At 37.7% G+C, this 21,351-nt stretch overlaps 2 protein-coding genes across 10 annotated transcripts in view; both read right to left on the bottom strand.

The window, feature by feature from the left end:
• The window catches only part of LOC107227788 (collagen alpha-2(IX) chain), a 96,430-nt gene that overhangs the window by 6,481 nt on the left and 68,598 nt on the right, over positions 1-21,351 (bottom strand). For 6 of the 9 annotated variants that reach the window (XM_046734853.1, XM_046734852.1, XM_015669033.2 and 3 more), the window contains 12 exons: positions 19,378-19,548; positions 18,504-18,575; positions 18,312-18,416; positions 16,845-16,943; positions 15,711-15,809; positions 15,313-15,609; positions 14,885-15,059; positions 5,123-5,302; positions 4,814-4,983; positions 2,824-2,994; positions 2,565-2,756; positions 557-758 (listed from right to left, as the gene is read on the bottom strand). In XM_046734853.1, the coding sequence (XP_046590809.1) occupies positions 557-758; positions 2,565-2,756; positions 2,824-2,994; positions 4,814-4,983; positions 5,123-5,302; positions 14,885-15,059; positions 15,313-15,609; positions 15,711-15,809; positions 16,845-16,943; positions 18,312-18,416; positions 18,504-18,575; positions 19,378-19,548 (1,933 nt within the window). Of the gene's footprint in view, positions 1-556; positions 759-2,564; positions 2,757-2,823; positions 2,995-4,813; positions 4,984-5,122; positions 5,303-14,884; positions 15,060-15,312; positions 15,610-15,710; positions 15,810-16,844; positions 16,944-17,706; positions 17,806-18,311; positions 18,417-18,503; positions 18,576-19,377; positions 19,549-21,351 lie in introns of all 9 variants that reach the window. The other 3 variants (XM_015669032.2, XM_046734856.1, XM_046734855.1) reach the window with 3 other exon arrangements.
• Positions 5,792-8,087, bottom strand: LOC124293569 (jerky protein homolog-like). Its single transcript, XM_046734863.1, has 3 exons — positions 7,618-8,087; positions 6,255-7,340; positions 5,792-6,166 (listed from the first exon to the last, which is right to left on the bottom strand). The coding sequence occupies exons 1-3, from the start codon at positions 7,937-7,939 to the stop codon at positions 5,997-5,999; spliced, it is 1,578 nt and encodes a 525-aa protein (XP_046590819.1). The 5' UTR covers positions 7,940-8,087; the 3' UTR covers positions 5,792-5,996.

Here is a 21,351-nt window from a genome sequence, read left to right as displayed (position 1 = left end):
GTTTTCAAAAATATTACCACAGTTTCCCCAAAAATTTCAATAAGGGAGCTATAAGAAATTTACACAGATGGGCATAATAACCGGGATTTTAAATGTTGTCAATCCTTTAGAAATTGCAACAAGATTCCACTGTTTTTACGGGTTTTGTAAAAAGCCAGAATATGTATTTTTAAAGTTTACTTGAAGAGGATTTTAAACCGGTTTAGCTTTGCAATATATTTAGAAATATATATTTTTTCTCCACATATAAGCGCCTTTAGCACCGGATTGTTGATGTATGCTTATAACAAATGTGTGATTCACATATGACTGTGAATTTTAGGCATAACGACATTAACGATACACGGATTATCAGTAAAAAAAAAAAGAAGAAAATCGAGAATACTTTCATCTTCAAGATTACGTCTCTCTTTGAGAAATTTCTGATCATAAATATTCAGGTTTTGCATCACGCTGTTGCTTCTGAAGTGTATAATTAATATTATAACTTGCATTTTCTCAACATATGCGATACCTCAATAAAAATGAGCAAAATTGTAGCGTTTGAATATCTTACCTCTCAGTACAGTTGCACAAATATCACGAATTTCCGCGTCACTGTAACTTCGTCCGGGAGTCCCTTGGATTCCGGGCATACCCGACTGTCCTCTCTGTCCTGGCGGCCCTGGGAGTCCTGGAGCTCCCTCTTTCCCAGGCATCCCTGGAGGACCCATTTGTCCTTCCGGTCCTCGATCGCCCGCGGCACCTCTTTCACCTGGCTGTAAACCAGTAGATAAGCATGAAAGGTAATACTTTTAAGTATGAATTCGGAAATTTGTTCTAAGGGTACTTTGATGACGCTCAATCGAATGGTGATAATAATTTTGCAATCAACCCCTGAAATCATTATAAAAAAAAGGGTTGAACCGTTTTGTTCGGAACTTGATTACTTCGTCAAAAATTATGTCAAACAAAACTTCTTGGGGAGTAAAAAATACATAAAAAAAAGTACTTTATGTTGATTTAAGAGTTAATCTAAATTTCTGGTGAAATTTTTTTATTTTTATCTATTTTACAAGTATCGAAAAATTATGACTGAATATTGACAAAATTACAAGTTGAAAAAGTATGATCACGGACTCATTCTCGGTAATCATCTCATGTAGTTGTTTTGTACGTGCAAAAAATATACATCAAGTTATTTCGTGGTAATATACGCATAGTTTGTCTATTCAGTTTTGGAATTATAGGTACTAGCTTCACATCGTAAAATGCAATGTTCCAACAATATTCAACCTAAACCGAATGGACAAACTGTAACATGGGAAAATTTAACACGGGATAAATTCGCCTGCATTCATGCGGTTCATGGCACATTTTAACGCTCCACTTTTGTCTTATGGTTCACCATGATTGATGAGGGCAGCCAAAAGTCTATGGGTAAAATGTACTCTAGGAAACTAGGAAAACAATCGGATTTTGGTATAATGTATTCTGAATTGCATGAACGTAGGCAGCTTTACGCCATGCTGGGAGAATTCCGTATAGGCGAACGATGCGAACGACCTTTCGTGACAGATAGACAACCAAGATTGCATGCGAGGTGCACGCGGTTAGGATGAAGCGTTGTTCGCGTCATTCGCCATCACGGAAATGCTCTGGTATGTGAAATCACCCATGTTGCATTTCCATGAAATAATCCTTGCCGTGAAAAAATCTGTAAAAAAAATCCAAATTAGCCCTGGAACGGTAACGTTAATTTTTTTTACCTACTCCGGCAACGAGGAAGGGGGGGGGGGGCAATTGCCTGGGTTAAAAAACTTGTTGCATAAGTTTTAAAAAAGTGGTCAAAAATCAAAGTGTCTTGAGTAAAAAACGTAAGCTATTCTCTTGCGGTGAGAAATTTAAATTCGCGTGGGGTATTTTTTCACCCTTTGTTACCGTTCTAGAGTTAGTTATATTTGAAAATACGTAAATGATTGCGATGACAATTATTTACATTTAGATTTAAGAAATTGCAGAAAGGGTTGCAATATTTTGAAATAAAAGATACATTTAAAAAATACCGTGTTTGTTAAAATTGTTCCAATACTTACCAGCCTGAATATTTTTATGTGAGCAGAAAAATATTTCGAAAAAATATTCCGGTAAAAAATATTCATTTGGGATCATTTGACACTGATTCTTTCAGAACGTTAAAAAAATTAAACTCGTTTCTAACGACTTCGTAAGTATGTAGATGCCCCACTCCCTCCCGAATATTAAAATAGATAAAGATTTATATACTTTACTGCCTTGACTATTAGCTATTCTACCATGCCTTCGCGGTCTATGAACACTGAAGGCATTATTTTATTTGTTCGAACCAATTTCGATAGCACACATACGCAAATATAACGACCTTGTCAAAGCCAATAAAGATCTATTCTTCATTAAAACAAATGTGATGCCTGCCACGGTGCGCCTACGTATTCAAGTTCTCACATTATAATTTCAATAACATTTCTGTTCAAGACTTTTTTTGATCGCAAAAGATTTCGTTGTGTTTTACAGCGAAAGCTTTGAAAATAATGCAACGTATTCACCATTCCTGGAGTGCCAGGGTGTCCTCGTGGTCCACTCACACCCGGAGATCCAGCACCATCAAGAAAGACACTATTCGTACTCAACATGTCACCTGGGGGTCCAGGTGGTCCCGGCGGACCAGGAAGTCCTTGTCTTCCTTCGAGTCCCGGCAAGCCAGGAGGCCCTTGTTGTCCTGGTACGCCTGGACTGCCCTGCAAATATACACTTCGACAAGACAAAAAAAACAGGACTTTAACCAGTACAAGAAGAGTGACTTACTGAATTTCCTGGTGTCCCACGGGGTCCAACGGGCCCTTGTTCTCCGGGTTGTCCGGTATCTCCTTTTTCGCCGGGTTTTCCCGTTGGCCCTGGAAAACCTGACTTTCCCATTGGCCCGGTGGGACCTTGAGGGCCAGGATTTCCCGGTTCACCTGGCAATCCGGATATGCCCTGAAATATAATTATTATTGTATATTAGCGATAACACATAATTAATAATTTAGAATAAGTATTTATTAAGTCAGTTACATTTATGAAAGCAATATAATAATGAGCATCGCTTCTAACAGTTCTAACAAGACCGCACATCTGCCTACCTTCCAAGTCTCACACTTACCACAACTAGGCTTATGTAAAGGTCCCTAGTCCCCAACAATTATATGTACTGTAATTTTTCGTGGATAGTAAACGATAAAGATATCAGCCCCGGTATGTTGAGACATTCTGTATCCCTTGCTCTGCCTCATGATTGACTTACGCAATCTCACTAGCCTACGCAAGTATTGGGTTGGTATCTCTACCGTTTACTATCCATGAAAAGTCACGATATGTTTGAATGATGGTATCAGAGACCATAAATTTGCAATCGCAAAAGGATGTTCTACCTTGAGATACTACTTGTGGAGAATTCCATGCTGTTTCACTTACTTAGTCCAGGAAGGTCACTGTTCTTGATTTTGTTGTTAGCTCAGTGTACATGGGCAGTAGTACTCTCAAACACAACTAACCGTTTTGTTTTTTGTTCCTCGATATTCGTCACAGTTTGGAAGTTGGAAGCTGTTCAACTTCGAATTTTCGGGTTACTCGACCATGTACGAAAACATGACAGGAAATTCCAGACGTAAAATCATGAAAATTTTAAGACTTTGCAGAAAGTAGATCTTGGTTGGTTTGCAAGTTATGCAAAATTTATCATTATTACGACTCAATTTATTATTCCACGTTTTTCAAAGTTCTTGCAATTTTTCATAGAGTTTACTGTAATTTCTTCAGACTTTTTTGAGTGTCCAGATAAATCTAGGACAGCAAATTAACTGTGAAACTTTTGGAAATGACTTGAAATTTTTCTGATTTTGCTGGAAATTTTCTATAATTGTTTAAGATTTTTTGAAGTGTTCCGAAAATTTGAAGTTATAATGGCAACTAACTTTGAAACGGTGAGTGATAGGACTAGGTAGAAAAATACGAGTAGTTATATTTGTTACTTTCTTCAGTCTTTATGCTTTTCAAACCTGTTCTCACATTCTTACAGCTACCTTACACTTGGCATCCTCTTCTTATCCTCACTTATCTAACTCAGTTCCCGGTTGTGAGTCAGCAGATTGCTCCCTATACTGCACAAGGCACTTTGTAAATTGCAACTCATATACATCCTTTCTCCCATATACTCTCTGTCAAGATATCTTTCATTCGGCAAGCATATAAATTCATCTGTCATCGTGAAACCAAACTGAACTCTTGCCTTTTCCCTCCTACGAACGATTTCTGCTTCACATCTTTTTATTGTACTTTTCAGATCTTTCAGAAATCAATTACATAATCAATCATTGAACTCTCTTAATATCAGTTGCTTTCATCTCCCCTTATCACTTGTCCGTGTGCATAGTCGACGTGTTACGAACCTAAAACAGGCCGTCATACCATCACGGCTTGGTGCGATTATCGATATAACCACTCGACGTGATTACAGTCACCTACCCTGTAACTGTACTAAATTGTACTAAAGTCACAACAAAATTGGGATTGGTGACCGTCCCAGGCAGGGGAAAACCGCATGGAATTCCTCTTAAATATATTTACAATGGTTATGAGATTGTAATCTGTAACTTTTGAAAATCTTATTTTGCACATAAATGGCTTGGTGAATCATCTGATGTGACTTCAATTTGTATTATAAAAATGTGTGAGCCAAATCCAAGTTGGGAATGTGCAGATGAACTTCCTTGGTTAGTCTTTAATTTCATGTAATAAACACATGTGTAGGGAATACCTGCAGTCCGTCGGAACCAGGAGTTCCGTCAATTCCGGGCGGTCCAACAGGACCTGGGATACCGGGTAAGCCTGGTGCTCCACTTTCTCCTTTAACCCCTGGTAGTCCGTCTTCACCCGGAGAACCTGCAGGTCCTTCAGGCCCTACAATTCCCGGGTTACCGGAAAGTCCTGAAAGTAAAAAATAATATCTGGTGAAAGGTTATCTTTATCAGTATTTTACATGAGAAAAATCTTAAGCGGCTCAGTAAAGGGAACAGTGTCATCGTTATAACAAAGGCATATAATAAATGACCTTCTCCAGGTTTACCCTTTGATCCCGGAATTCCTGGGGTTCCATCTGTGCCTGGAAGTCCTGGAGAACCTTGAGCACCCGGTGGTCCAGGAAATCCTAATTCGCCTTTGGGTCCTGGAAGGCCTGGGATACCATCTTTTCCCAACTCTCCAGGAAATCCGTCTGATCCCGGATAACCGCGTTCGCCACTTTCTCCTACAACACAAAGGTCTATGAGTCAGGTGCTGCAGACGTGAATTTTGAAAATTTGAATTTTTAGTCAAGTATGAACCAGGTTGTTAAAATTATCTGGATAAGCGTAGTTTTTTTAAAACAGGCTGCCTCGGATGATTGCAGCCCTAGTCCTCAATGACTTAGTTTCGTTCGTTGGATTCCCGAATTGGAGAGACCGGAGCAGGTTGTACAAAAAAATGGAGTTTTGAAATAGTGCATGATATGGAGGAGAAACAAATACACATCAAAATCAAACGAATTGAATAATAAAGTAGAACGTTTTTGAATAAACTGTATCTAACTACAGTGAACGCTAGATATATGGCACTGCCACAGGACACAAGTTGGGGAAATTTCATTCGTGCCCGTGATTTGTAATTTCATTCTTGAGCTTGGGAAGGGAATATTTTATACATTTATATGTACTTTTAAAAATTGTCTGTGTAAGATGTTAAAAAGTTTTTTTATTACTTTTTCTGCAATTAGTAATGTATTATTTACTTATTTTTTTTTTCATAGCATGATTATACGTACATATGTATTTTAAGTATTTACATTTGGTACTGATGAATAACTCTCGTAAAAAAATATATTGATCTTGTCTCTTATTGTCAAAATGATATTTTTTTACATTCATTGCTCATCAGGGAACTATCGATTACTAGACAATAAAATATTACTTAGAAATATAAATTTTCATCGCAGCTAATCTCGCTTCCTTTATGCTCCAAATATTTGATTCAGGAAGGGCAGGATTCTTTTCGAAAAATGAGAGCAAAGTGTTTGCTGCAGCTACTGCATCATTCGGATGAACATTCTCATTCAATTCCACTATCACATTCGGTTCTGAAAATTATTTTGACAAATAATCATCACATTCAATGAAGAGATATCATTCTTATCTTATTGAATTCATGCAATACGAAAAGGTTACCTTCAGCATCATTGTCGACAGACATCATATTCACCAACTCAGCGTTTGTTGGAATAGACACATCATGTGATCGTGAATCATGTGTAATCCACTTTTGAATAGCTTCGTTATCAGCAAGCGCATAATCATTGATCTGTCTAACAGTTCTTAATATCTCTTCATCAGTTATTGCTTCATTTGAAATAGAGATAGAATTCCTATTTATAGTATAAAAACGATCAGGTAGAATTTGTTTCCAGCATTTGAATATCGTATCATCTTTTACATTATTCCAAGCATGAGAAACCCAGTCAATCACTTTCTCGATGTTAACTGATTTCAGAAAAGAAACAATATCTATACCATTTTTTTGTGCGTAGAGGATAGCGATTAGAAAGAGTGATCTGTAGTACTTCTTGAAAGTTTCTATAATACCCTGATTCATAGGCTGCACTGTTGATGTTATATTTGCTGGTAGGTACATTACTCTGATATCACCGTCAATGAGTTCATTTGATAGTAGATGGCAAGATGCATTATCAAGTAACAGTTTTGCCTTTACTGGGAGTTCTTTTTCCGTCAAAAATTGTTTCACTCTTTTCACAAAGTCATCTTTGAACCACTTTGTGAATATTTCAGCATTCATCCAAGCCCTTTTCTGACTAGCATAATAAACTGGAAGGTTGTTACTCTCGATTTGTTTATTTATTGCCCCGGATTCTGCTGACTTTCCAATAATGATCAAAGGCATCTTAAGTGATCCATCTGCATTACTGCATAACATTATTGTCACTCGATCTTTGTTGACCTTGAAACCACTTGGTGCACTCGATGATTCTTCAACCAAGGTTCTTTTTGGCATCTGTTTAAAATTTAGATCAGTTTCATCTGCGTCAAATATTTGACATGGGAGCAATTCTTCTTTGTCCATAATGTTTTGAAAATCAATCTTAAAAGTATTTGCAGAAGGAACATCAGCCAACATCGTTTCAATACACCTAATGTATTGTTGGATATTATATTTTTTCTTCCATCTGTAGAACCAACGCTCACTAGCAACAAAGTTTTTCATCATGCCAAATTCTGAGTGCAATTCTCTGGCTTTTGCTGAAATTAATGGACCTACTAATTTATCCATTCTTTCATGAATAATTTGATAATAAATAAGTTATAGTAAATCAATAAAGTATATTAAATAATTTAATTAGCTGAAGACAACGTGTCAAATGACAAGAAAATTTGGTCGCAACAATTTTTATTCTCCTTTTATATAGCGCAAGTGGTTTGAAAATATTTTTACGATGTGATTCAAATAGAAAACAAGAAATATAACGTGTTATAGAAAGAATAACAAATAATGAAATGCAACAACATACATACGTACCAGTGATCAAGGGACTTGGCAAAAATGCACCTGCTTTGACATTTCTGTCAAACCAAATATATAAGGCCTCTTCAAGGTCATACATAACAGCACCCTTGACCCTTTTATCTTTCGAGGTTAATTGATAAATACGGTCTTGTTCTATCAATTTTTTTTTCTGTGCTACCCATCTTCTTAGAGTTCTCCTTGGAATACTGTACTTTTTAGATATCACCGCCGCACCGCTCTTCTCCAGTTCATGTAAAATGTTACACTTTTCCAGTACATTGTACTTTTCACGCTTCTTTCTTTCTGGATTTTTATCAACTTCCTCGTTTGACATTTTAAATAACAGAAGTTTCTTGATGCACGTGCTGTGGGCGCTAGATATAGTATGGCCCTGCCATAGGGCTCGAAGAGAGGAAAATTATCCGAAATAGTTTGGAAGGGGGGGGGGGGGGGGGGGGGGGGGAGTACGGCTCAGGGTGCTATGGGCGCGTTGAGGTGGGGGAAGCCGCATTTGCGTATGCGATCGTGCGTGAGAAGGGGCATTCGCTCGCATGGCCTTCCACTGTATAAGCAATTTTCGACCAATGACAATCTTGTTTACGCTGAGAGAAAAAAACTAGCAAGCGGACACGTGAGCCGGTACACGAGACTGCCCAGTGTGCGGCGAGCATTCTGAGGTGGGGGATGTTCCGTTTTTGTGTCACCGTGCATGCGGAGAGGAACACGCTCGCATGACCTTACGCCGAAAGGCTATTTATCTAGCTAACTTCCTCATTTACGGATCAGATCCACCCGATACTCACAATCAATCTTACACCGAAATTTCATCCAAATCGATAAAGTCGTTTTCTTGGAATTCAGAATACAATATTTTCCTATTATCGTGCGCGAAATCGAATTTGCGTTCGTAAAATGCCGCTTTCGTATACGCTGAGAAGAGCGTGCGGGAATGTATATGAATATACGCGCGTTACCGAGGCGTACCTATGTTATTATATTTTTTGACAGAGCGTGCGGTAAATTCGTTTTACCGTGCCTGCGGAACGTGCGGTAAGTGAATGTTACCTTTACAGTGATCTCTACAATTTTAATAACATACTCCTGCGCACTGTGTATTTACCAGATTATAATCGATGTCAACAAACAGGGTGCTAAGGAGCGAAGGTGATGCTCAGATTACTAACATCGATTACAAAAGGTCATATTAGCTTTTCTTTGTGTACCAATACCAGTTTTATCAGATCTTATCGCGAACTTACCACAACCTGTGTCAAAAAATAGTATACATAACTCGTGCGGGCAGGTGACCCTGCTTCTTGATATCCTCGCTTTTTTACCCGCGTTTTTACATCATACTTATGATTAGCTATCAATTTTTATAATATATACATATATATATATATATATATATGTATATATTATACAAATTATATATATATAAATACATATACTTTTACAATATACACTATGTAGCCAATCATCGCAGCATCTAAAAAAACGGATAGCAAATCATAAGTATGATGTAAAAACGCGGGATCTAGATGGATTGGCGTTGGCCCATCACTCATTGGTCGAAGGGCACGGGTTTGAATTTTGAAAATGTAAAGATTGTAGACAAAGAAACTAACTGGCATAAGAGGATCATAAAAGAAATGATGCATATCTCTAAAAACAACACTGTCAACAAAAGAATTGACATTCAAAATTTAAATCACCTCTATTAAACTGTCAAGAGGAAATGTATTGACTGTTACGAAAACAATTTGCCAACATACCAACAAATGCGTAAATAGATGTACGACTTTCAAACATTGTTGTTATAATTAACATTAAGATAATAGGCTGGTCAGTATAGGCATATGGGTAGTCACTTCCTTCTAGAACACCATGTAACAAACATCATAAGTGCTAAGGATCGTCGATATATGAAGTTTTAAATAATTTAATTTTTTCACATTAGTTCAATAATAAGATTAAACAGTAGTATTTTTTGTACATTAGTAAAATTGTAAACACCATATAGTTCTCATGTTAAATCTGTTATTTATTTCACATTAAAGAAACCTGAAGATGGTAGGTGGGGCCTGCCGTAACGTCGTGTAAAAACATAATTGATTGCTAATAGTGCATCATTTCATCTCTGACCGTCATCCAACTAAATCGATTCTGTATAAATATATAACATGTAAAAGTGAAATTTTTTTTAGTTTAATAAATTTATATTAGTTTTTTAATTTACTTTTTTGTGGTCGGGGGGGTTTTGTCTCCCCAAACCGCCCCTTCCCTGCGCCTTTATGCCGACACTTTATACATCACAAGCTTTTATAATAATTATATGGGTCAAGCTTTGCGAAACATAATAGGAAAAATCGTATACGATACTCGTATGCTGCGTAGCTGTACCTACACTAGCTTTTTTGTCAAATTCCGCTTCTGCGGAAATCATTTACTTTGCGCACTCGTATCGTAATGTACTACTTCTGCATAGACGCGCCCACACTCATGCAAATGTTGGATGCTGCTATAAAATGATTATGTGAATGCCGAAATGTGTTTCGAAGTTGAAGAGAATTTATTCTTCTGAAGTGACCGTTTTCGCGACGACAAATACAATTGGCACTCCACTTTACGATTGCGCTAATTATAGAAATAATTGGACGATCATTTATTAGCACAACTTTAGCTTGGTCTATCATTATTTCTACTGGCCCGTTAACTTTCGGTTGGACGTAATCACCAGATCGGTTTAAGATTCGTTATTACCAGAATGATGCAGCGACACTTCGCTCGTGTTTTGTTCTCCGTAATGCGAGACAGCCACGAAGTCTCAATCGATCTATAAAATTATAGCATTCCTGAGCCTCTAGGGTCAGTTGAGTTCTCGGCCAGTCTAAAAGGAATCGGGTTATTGTGATTTCATGCTACATTCTTTACGACTATTTTCCATGACTTATTCACAATCATTCTACCTCACTTTGTTCTGTATCGTGTTGTTGAAGTTATTTGAATCACGTATTGCGACACTGCCCTACATCATGTAACTGTGATGCTACTGAAATTTTTTCATGTAGTTTAACTTCACAAAAACTCATCTGTAAGTTTTAAGTAATAATGATTTTATATTTCATACGTGTGACAAGCCATTTTCAGATTCCACATTCTTAACAAAAATTGTAGCTCATAGAAGTAGGGAAGGTAGTTTCGACAACTTCTATGAGTAAAATGTAATCTAACAGATTGTTTTGTGGAATGGCGGGTCCGTTATTAATATTATTAGACCAGGTCATTTATGACGTTGGAGTGAAAACAAAAGACTTTTGATCCCCGCTCACTTACAGCAGGAGTGTCATAAATCCGAACCTTAAATTAAATACTCACTACTGCTTCAAGACACCACTAACTCCTATTTCAAGAAAATTACCGACTATCTTCGATTGACTTCAACTTGTTCAGGATTTAATTTACGGGTCAAAAATTTCGTTGATTGGCGTCACGACATTGTTTGTGTACTAGATGTATGTGATTGGTAGTAAATAGCAGTGGCCATAAAGAGTGTCACCATAGATTGTCACAAATTGATCTATAATAATTATTTCCAGTGAAGACATGTAGGTCATCGATGCAGTGATAGTACAAACTCCGCGGTTGACAGATTGAATCGCTTTTATATTATGTATTCGATGACTTAATATTGAAAACTCTGCGCAGTGCACCGTTGTCATGTGGATTCAGCCTTTATGAGAATTATACCCGGAGGTTTCTGTAAAACTCGCCACTCAATGCCAGCAGGTAGACATCCGAAACTGCATTTTGAATATGTATAACAGTGCTAACTGTAGCTTCCGTTTTCTATCTGCTCGAGTTGATCGCGAGCAACGAATTTCACAGAACAACCCCTGGTATAAGAAGAATGATGCGGAACGCACGTTTCAGCCTTTGCAGAATAAACAATAGGTTAAAGAGTGGCGAAAGTCCACGGGAAAAAAGTTCCAGTTTGGAATGAATTTTGAAGTTATAATATGCAAAACAAATCCGTAATAAAAGATTCCGGGTATTTTCCAGGTTTTACACACTTAATTTTTCGATTCTAATCGTAAGGTAGGTTCTATAGTCGTTAACCAGGCACGCTAAATATTTTAGCTTTCTCACGACCAAAAGAAAACACTATCATAGCCTTAAAGTCCAGCTGTCCGGTTTCAAGATAATATTCAATATTTGATTCTGAACTCCATCTATGGCTAGAATTTTTAAAATGTTTGTGACGCTCTTATAATTATATTTATACCAGTATATTAATAATCTGGGATATTCTAAAATTACTAATAGTTTGGTGCAACTATTTTGGACTTATTGGGATAAAGACAAATTCAAGTATACTCACCAAAGTAATTGTTTTTAATTCAAGTTTTAACATTCGCAAAAATGAGTTCAATCCAATGGAAATTTTGTAGCGTTCGAAAATAGTTTTAATCTTTCCTCGTGTATTGGGATAAAGGAGTACCTAAATGTTAATATCAAAAGGATGGGAATTTGTGAAAAGAAAAAGACTGATTACACAGCATATATATTTATGGACAGAAAAAGAGATTCTATTGCTGTTTAAAAACTTATATTCATCTCTATCTTTTTAATTTTAACAGGGAAATCCTTTTGATACAAAACGTTTTAGATAAGCGAGACGGTTTAAGCAAGTCCCGTGGCCTGAGTAATTCAAATAAATTATTCATCAACGCTAGCGACCTTTTGGCGATTAACGCTCATTGACAATGTGTTTCTCAATTAGAATACTCAGCTGTGCGGTCATACAAAAATGTAATTTATAGCAGAGCTAATATTATTGCATTGTGCCTGTCAAGGCTCCGTGTATCATTTGATCAATGGAGAGTACGGACCAGCTGAGTTTTTATTTAACAAAGTCACTAGAATAAAAACACTGATACATTTTTGCTCATCCTATGCACATATAATCAACAGAATAAACTTGAGGCCAACGATAGAGTTTTGCATGGCCTATTTTAACTCGCGAAGCGATACTGAGAAGTACTTTGTGTTTTTTTAAGTCCCTCATACAGCTTAATTTTCTAAATTACGGATGAGCTGTTTTTTAGCATCGCGGCAAGCTACTTTGCGCTCCGTGTCAGAAATTAGCATAGTCTGGTTAATTGAGATTGTTACGTCATTGCTACATTCTCGGACGCTTTACCACCATCCTTGATACACATCTGAAACACTTCAGAGGTTTTTTCATTCTCGCTAAAGAACGCATCTGGAATCGTCCGTGCTTGTAGAAAAAAAAAAACATGTATGTATCTCTTTATCTTCTGCAATATCTCCTACTGAACGTTTGTTATACTCTTTGTATTGGGCTCACGTACCATTCTAGAAACTTTATGAGATTAAATTGAACCTTCTATGTGGCGGAGTTTACGGCAAAGGTTAAAAAATGAAGTTCTTTTCTCCAGTAAAAAATTTAGTTCCTTGCCAGCTCATTTAGGTGTCTGAAGTTTTTATGAATCAAGCTAGATTGAAAACTCAAGTAGTCACTAATACAGAGTTTATGTAAAAAGGAATATAGGTTAACACAACAATTAGCTTTCAGCTTACTAATTCATAAAACTTGTCATCAGAGCTAAGTATGAGCTACAGTTTGAGTTTTCGATCAAAATTTCAGGTACATACATGCTTATTTTACGCATCATCGTGATCGCAATAGACCTATTAAATACTGTAAGATTAAAAGAGAACCTGGCCGAGTTGGGTAGATGTGCATAATTCGTTTTCTCAGTACGAAATTTTATAATTCACAAGTCGAGCAACAGCAGAGTGGATCGTTATTGTAGATTGTGCAATCTCGTTTGCATGCGGATATGAAACTGACCGTTAAACCACATACACACTGATTAAGCCATATTTAAAAGCTATTTGTTATTTTAATCCCACACGACAATTACTCGCTATTTCTAGTTGGATCAAGTGAATACATTTTGGCCAAGTTTGATGATAAATCTAGGTTTATATCAACTGTAATTGGACTGGTATAATTGATATTATGGCTATGCAGAAGCAAAAATGCGTGTTATCATTAATGTTCAGATCAATCGGTCTCTGACTTCATAAAAACAAAATCACTGGTAATCACATCTAATCATGGGGTCCCCCCAAATTCACGCATGCACTGAAAGCTACCTTCTTCATCGACACCGCAAACAAGAGCATCATCATTCGGATCTATAGTTGACTCAATTATCGCTATATTCCCAGGCTGATCAAGAACCGAGTGAGATGCTATCCGCTACTTTGGCTATTCGAAATAATAGGTCTGGTAATACTTGAATAGCTAGTAGATTTAAGAAGGCTTACAAAGACGAGTTCGTGGCGAAGTTTCTATTACATTTTGTTAGTCGTGACCGTGAGATTACCTTCCATTCGTTATAGATCCTAGGCCAACTATCGAAATGCAAAGAATTTAATTCTTTACTCATAAGTTTTTGTTCTTTATAAAATATCGAATCCTGTCTTTACCTCAAAGTGACCGATAATTAATTAGAGTGCGAGTAGTTTTAATGGCAATAGATTGATTAGAATGATGATGAATATCGATGTACAGAAGAACATTATCCCGAGATATATTATATTACACTAATTGTCGGATGTACATTTGGGGACAATGAATCTGAGACGGCTAATTTTTTGCACGAGACAGTTATGTTGGAAATACAGAGAAACCTACAGCGCCATAGTCGGCCGAGCACGAAACAAACTTAATCTGAATAAACATAACATAACCCATTACCGTCGAATCTAACCTTAGAACACTGCGGGGATAATGAATTGTTGGATTGACACGTATTCTAAGGTTAGATTCGCAGTCATGGGTTATGTTATGTATATTGAGATTGAGTTTGTTTCGCGCTCGGACGACTATGGCGTTGTAGATTTCTCTGTGTTGCCAACTTAACTATCTGGTGTAAAAAATTAGGCGTCTCGGATTCATTGTACCCAAGTGTACACACAGCAGCTATTCTTATTTCGACCCATGCTCCTATCGAGCATACGAAAACATTCAGTTTAATTAAATCTACTATTTAAATCTGTATCACCAGTAAGTGTGCCTGCTTTGGAAACGGACATATATGTATGTAATGAATATATGTTGCCTAGAATCGAAAAAACTAGAACGCTGTCAAAAAAGAAGCTGTTAAAAATTTGGCAGACTGATTATATCATGCTATTACCATAAATAAGATGTACAAACAGCGAAACTTAAAAAGTCAACTACCTTTGTCACCTCGAATTCCAGGTTCGCCACGGTCACCCTGATCACCTTTGACCCCCTTTTGTCCAGTAGGACCAGGTAGTCCAGCTGCGCCTGGCGTTCCCGGTAATCCTGGAGCTCCCGGAACTGTTCCTCCGATTAATGCATTCCCGGGTTGGCCTGGTGTTCCTGGAAGACCCTGAACAAAAATTTGACTCACAATTAGATGTTTGTGATTTCATACCCAATCGAAGAAATTAATTGAATTAGAGTATGCTGTGTGGGAAGAATTCGATGTGAAATTTTAGTTCACATAATTTGGTGTTATCTAACACTATCTGATTTTGAATTTCCAGATTGACCACAAAAATTCCTTTATAGTAGTCCACTCTGACCAATTTTGATAAATTTCAACACCACAGTTCTTATGGCGTTTTATGAAATTTACCCACCGTTAATCCTTGGGGTCCTGGAGGTCCCGGCGGCCCGTAATCTCCAGGTTCGCCCTTCAAGCCTCGTTCACCCGGAACTCCAGCCTGTCCAGGAAACCCCGAATCGCCTCGTTCCCCAGTGAATCCTCGAATTCCCGGAGCACCCTGAGGCCCAGGTGGTCCAACCGGCCCCGGGGGACCCTGCACAGTTTCACCACTCCCGTTTCCAGGAGGTCCTTGAGGTCCCGGAGAGCCCGGAAAACCCGGTGGCCCGATTTCGCCCTGGTCTCCCTTGAGTCCAGCGAAACCCATGTCTCCCTGATGATGGAGAAACGATGAACAATACGCATTAAATAAACAAAAGTAAAAAAAAAAGGTTCAAATTCTAAAAGTACAGGAGGATGTATTTGGTTACTCACGCGATCACCTTTGGGTCCAGTGCTCCCTGGAGGTCCATGAGGGCCGATGATACCTTGGGGACCAGGAAGTCCTTCAGGACCGGTCAAACCTCGAGGTCCCTAGATTGGCAGCGCGAAATTGTCGTGAATTATTCCGAAATGGCGAATTGCTGGTAAAAAAACTATATTGAATTACTGAGTCCACTGTAAGTACTAGAAAACAACTCGAAATGTACGTCGAATGCATACTAGCTAAACCCGCGTGAAAACAAATGTTCATAACGATGTGAAGCTACGCTGTTGGAAGCAGTAAGTTAATATTATTTGTGTAATTCTACTGTAAATTCTGCCGAAATTTATAACTTACCACACCGTTAAAGTGTTAACAAATTTGTGCAGCTCACAAAAATGTCCAGTTTCTGTTATTTTATTACAATTGTACAACATACTCAAATAGTAATATAATGAACGAAATCTGGTAATTATTGACATTTTTTTATTCTATTTCTTCAGTTCATCCAACATTGTATTTTTGTTACTGATTCTGTTTAAATTAAATACTTAAATACATTATCAAATAATTGTTACCTACATTAAGCAATCATCTGGTATGGAGTTGAAATTATATTTTAATGAAACACGTGAAATTTACGTTATAATCACGTCCAACTTTCGATGATTAATGCTTGAATGATGACACTTGCTTGTATTTATTTTAACCTGGAGTTATATGCGTCGAAGTCCAAAGTTTCAAAATGTTAGCACGATAATTTGCAAAGCTTTTTATCGTTCGGGAATGGAATATGGAACTAGTGTCAATTTTTCCATACAGTCCAGTTATCAACGTTCATTATTACCCGTACATGCTGGATGAGCACAAACTCTTTAACATTTAGAAATAGGCAAAATTAACATACTTTTTCCAACATGGTGTAATGAATAAGTTTTATACTCACATGTGAATACAGTATTACAATACACTGGTGTGCTAGTCTTACTGAATTGCAATATATTAGAATCTACCTACTGTAAGTATATAGTTACTAATGCAACGGTACGTGAGTTACTGTGTGATTACAACTTCTACGAAAGCTCATCGATTAATGAAGAATCTATTAAAGAGCAGAAAAATTGTTAGATTCGTTAAAAACATACGGGTAATCCATTGAGCCCCGGAAATCCCTTTGGGCCCGGAAAACCTGGAAGGCCTGGTTCTCCGATGCGGCCAATTGGTCCCCGTGGGCCAGGTGACCCCTATATAAGTCCAATGGAAACAGAAGAAGAGGCAGTGGGGTTAAGGTAGGCATTCACAACTTACTAAAAAAGTTTAGAGGGTTTCACATTGTTGGGATAGAATAAAATCTGGCACCGACGTGGATTCTTCACTTTTTTCTAACTGCGTATACAAATTGTACAAACAAACTAAAGGAGGTTAATTGGCCAAAAAACGATATTTTTATACATACTAGCTGTCCATTTAGGATTTATTGAACCATTGTATTTGCAAACTAAGATCTTTTTAAAAATACATAAATATAAGAAACAAAAGATTAGAGAGAGATACTCCATTTCAAATCGTTTCCAAACGATTAAAAATCTCGTAGGTTTCTTCGATTTCACGCTACGAAGACTCATTTTATTCAGAAGACTATTTTCCACAAAGCCATCGGAACAGATTTTCAGGAGATTTTCGTAGCTTACGATTACAATAATTTTTTGAATATGCAATATACGATTATCTCGTAATAGAGCCAATAAAAAGTATCGATTTTTGGCTAACAAACCTCCTTAAACGAGAAAGGCAACTTTATGTGCGTAATATAATAATGAATTGGATTGTTAATGTATTTGCCACATTTTATCCTGTGTTCAACGGTGATAAGTAGTGATCGGTTTTCAGGAACTGGTGGCAGGTAACTACAGGTTTTGCTCAAGTTTTTAACAAGCTACAGTTGTTAACTTCCTACTCCCTTCTTCGACCGGATGCGATAAACCTGAAACGAATCAAAGGACATACTTGTGGTCCAGGCTCTCCCCAGAGCCCCGCGCTTCCCGGTAAACCTATGAATCCACGTTCTCCTTTCTGTCCCGGTGGTCCCGGAGGACCTGCTACTCCCTATATTGATCATAGGGAATTGTTAGGTTTTATGGAAGTTGAATGGCAAAAATCAAAACATATATATTCCGAACTTCACACCACCCTTCAGGCTTCTTCCAGCTTCTGCTATATGTATATTATTCAGTGAAAATCAGAAGAAGAATCCGAGAGGAAATGGTGTGTCGGTCGATTGCGCGTCCAAATTCGCATGAGAGAGCTTTATCGAATTTTCGTACAGGCTGTCCACCCGAAGTTCGGTTGTCAAACACGGTTCATGGAGATAACGCAGCAGATGTGAAGATTTTGGGTTAAGCAGATCGAACGAACTCTTATCTTAACTGACTGATACGAGTCATAACAACATAATTTCAACTTCTCCTACATGTTACACTGCGAAAATCAAAATATTGGTAATTGGTAACGGAAATCTTTCGGAATAACAACTTGAATGATATATATTTCATGTGATTTTTTGCTATTATACTAAAAAATTATTATAAATGTATATTTCAGAAATAGCTCACCTGTGTGCCGTTATAGCCAGGAGGTCCTTGTGGACAGGTGATAGAACACGTTTGAGGAGGGTTCCCTGTAGGAATGGGGGGATTACCAGGGCCGGGTATAATCTTCTGATGAATAAAAGCAAAAATTGTAAGTATAAGATAGGCCTTGACTTTTGTTCACTCATGCTATTTTGTAACTGACAATCAGCTCACCGGCAATTCGTCGCATGTTTCTCGCTGGGGTCTTGTAGGGTCACAACTGAGTAACATCCATTGTAAGTCAACCTATTTGTAACAGTTCAATCGATTATTGGTAATTATAATATCTATACCTTGTTGCAAATAAAAGAACACGGAAAGAGAATGTCTAACATGGTCTTTGCCTTCGGCTATATTTAAAGGTTTAAATTTATGATAATTTTTATTGCTAATTATCCCTACTTCAATATATTCTAATATCAATTAAACAAAAAAATATTCATGGTAATCTATTCAGTTGAAGATCGAAACGTGCTATTGAGTGTTGGTGAATAGTAAAAACGCGAGACCTCCGTTTGAATTGAATTTCTCGGAGCGTTGAGTATTTATTGTTCATCAATCTGTATTGATCGATAATTTAACTTTGCAACCGGGAAATAACGAAACGTATATATAAAACAAGAACGATAATTGTATGGTGAGCAATTGAAGCATGCAGTATTAACGTGGCGTGAGCGCTCAATAATTTATTAACTCCGGTTGTAAAGTGTTAAGTGGTTGTTAATCGCGGCGTACGTAACAAAGCTATCTGCAGAAGTCATCTGGAAATCCATGTCTCTGCGAGCAGCAGATTGACAGCTGCAACAGTAATTATATTTTTCTATACTGTAAGTCGATCACAATTAAGCCCCTCAGCTGATTTCGAATGAACAGTCCTTGGAATATTGCTGAACAAAATAACTTATAGCGAAAGAAGAATCACGATAGGAAAATGTCTTCTCCGTAAAAGTATAATGATAATTAACGAGTTGTGCATAATATGTTGCTATTGGAGAAGACTATGTTGAAATAAAAAAAAACTTTATTCTATTTGTAACAGAAAACTTACAGGTACTGTCCGTCTTAAGTTGCCAACTTTGGCAATTGAAGTTTTCCCGTTGACATCGATGGGTCCTCTCAGCTCCAATGGTTGTGAAATGCCTCTTTCACAATCTACGTACAAGACCACACTTTGCCTGAAGACGCCAAAGTGAATTTTGTGCCAGCCTCTGTCGAAAACCTAAACGCCAAGGTAATTCGATCTGGGTGTGAGTTGTGAAAATTAAAGTAAAGCGGCACCAAAAAAAAAAAAAAACAAACAAACAATCACTTGAGACGAGCAATGGTCTCGATAATTTCGGCCAGCGGTGCAATAGTGTGAAAGACGTGCCCTGTTACGATTACTCGCTGTAGCGTCAACAACGCGTTGTGACACAAAAATCGCGAGTATGTTTGGTAATTATCTATTCACCGTGGAACATTACGGGTATGTAAATATCTACAATCTGTGAAAGATGAATTACAACAACGCCATACACGCTGTAGCGATTAGGTAGCGAGGTACACCGTAAAAAGTTTTATTGAGGCCATCGCTTCGAGCAGTTGTTTTACATTATGGAACAGGTGTAAGCATTGTTACTTTGCTGGTGTTTTTCCGTACGCGTATTAATTTTCGCGACTATCGAAAGTAATAAGGGATAATTCATATTCAGTATCAAGTACCAGACCTGCTACTGGTCGTAATTGTTATCGGCTGTTCAAAGCATTAAGTATCGATTTAACAGAGGGTAAAGAAATTGAACAGCGCCGCTTGTTCATTAGCCAGATCAGTGTTAATGGCATCATTTGCGATATAAAACGTCGTAGCACGCAACCGACGGAGGCTGCATGCGTATGTAATGACCACGGGCCGCTATAAAACTGATGTATAAAATTCTTCAAAGCACCCGATGTCGCTGTTTCATTTTTCCCTCCTCATACTCTGATCCTACTTCAAAAGACGCACACAACATGATTAATTGAGGCATGAGACTCTACGCGATACCTCTAAGCGTATAATAGAATCCTAGTCACATAAAGCGTCAGTGTATAGTGAGATGACAGCGCGGTAATGTCTTTAGAGTGTGACTACAAGTGTATAATGAGAGTAACCCCTTGTAGTGCGGATACACTCGAATATCTACTTACCTGCAACATTTCTATAAATATTCAAAAACACCGAGTTATACATTTATGATCAAGAAGTGACCATCGAATTAGATGAAATATATGCCATGTATATATACAGTGAGAAAATAATGACGTGATTGATTTGTTTTATTCTTCAAATTTGTAATTTAGACTACAAAATCGAGAAATTACGTTTCATACTTTCACATCGGTATAGCTTTTACGTATGAACTGTCCGAATGAACAAAAATGTTGCCTAAGAACCTGAAAAACAATCTCCAAGCTTGTCGGCTTATGAGTGTATTGAACAAGTTCACAAGTTGTCAATTATAGAGCAAAACGGATCCTCGGTAACGGAATTTTCGGTAATCTCGGACCGTTGCTTGACATGACGCATCGCGCACCAATGTAGTCAGGATATGGTTAGCTCGTTATAGTTTGATACGCGTTCCGGTCAACCTCCGCTGGATCGTGTGCTTTTCTAGATTCGAATATGCTCTGAACAATTACGCAAGAATCCGTAACTCGATATGCATATGTTTGGAGCAGAGATTTATGCGGGCCTTACGCTTTGAAATATGGCACCTAGCGTGTAGGTATATGGTTAATGCCTCACATCCCCGCGTGCCGCTCCCATGACGTAATTCATTGCGAAACAGACGGAATCGTCACTAACGATGGGCATAATGCACTGTATAGTGTATAAGTTTCGATAGCCACTCCAGGAGTGAAATGGCCTAACAATCTTTACTTGAAGTTTCACTCCAATATTGTTTCTATCCATGATTATGTGATATCGATCATCACCGCTAATCGCCGAACTAGCAGCAAATCTTCTCTGACGTACGAAATGTGAAGTCGAATAATCAGCCGC

Source organism: Neodiprion lecontei, chromosome 3 (genome assembly GCF_021901455.1).
Source record: "Neodiprion lecontei isolate iyNeoLeco1 chromosome 3, iyNeoLeco1.1, whole genome shotgun sequence".
NCBI lineage: Eukaryota > Metazoa > Arthropoda > Insecta > Hymenoptera > Diprionidae > Neodiprion > Neodiprion lecontei.
The sequence above is the reverse complement of the archived record's forward strand: the minus strand, read 5'-3'. Positions and strand labels throughout refer to the sequence as shown.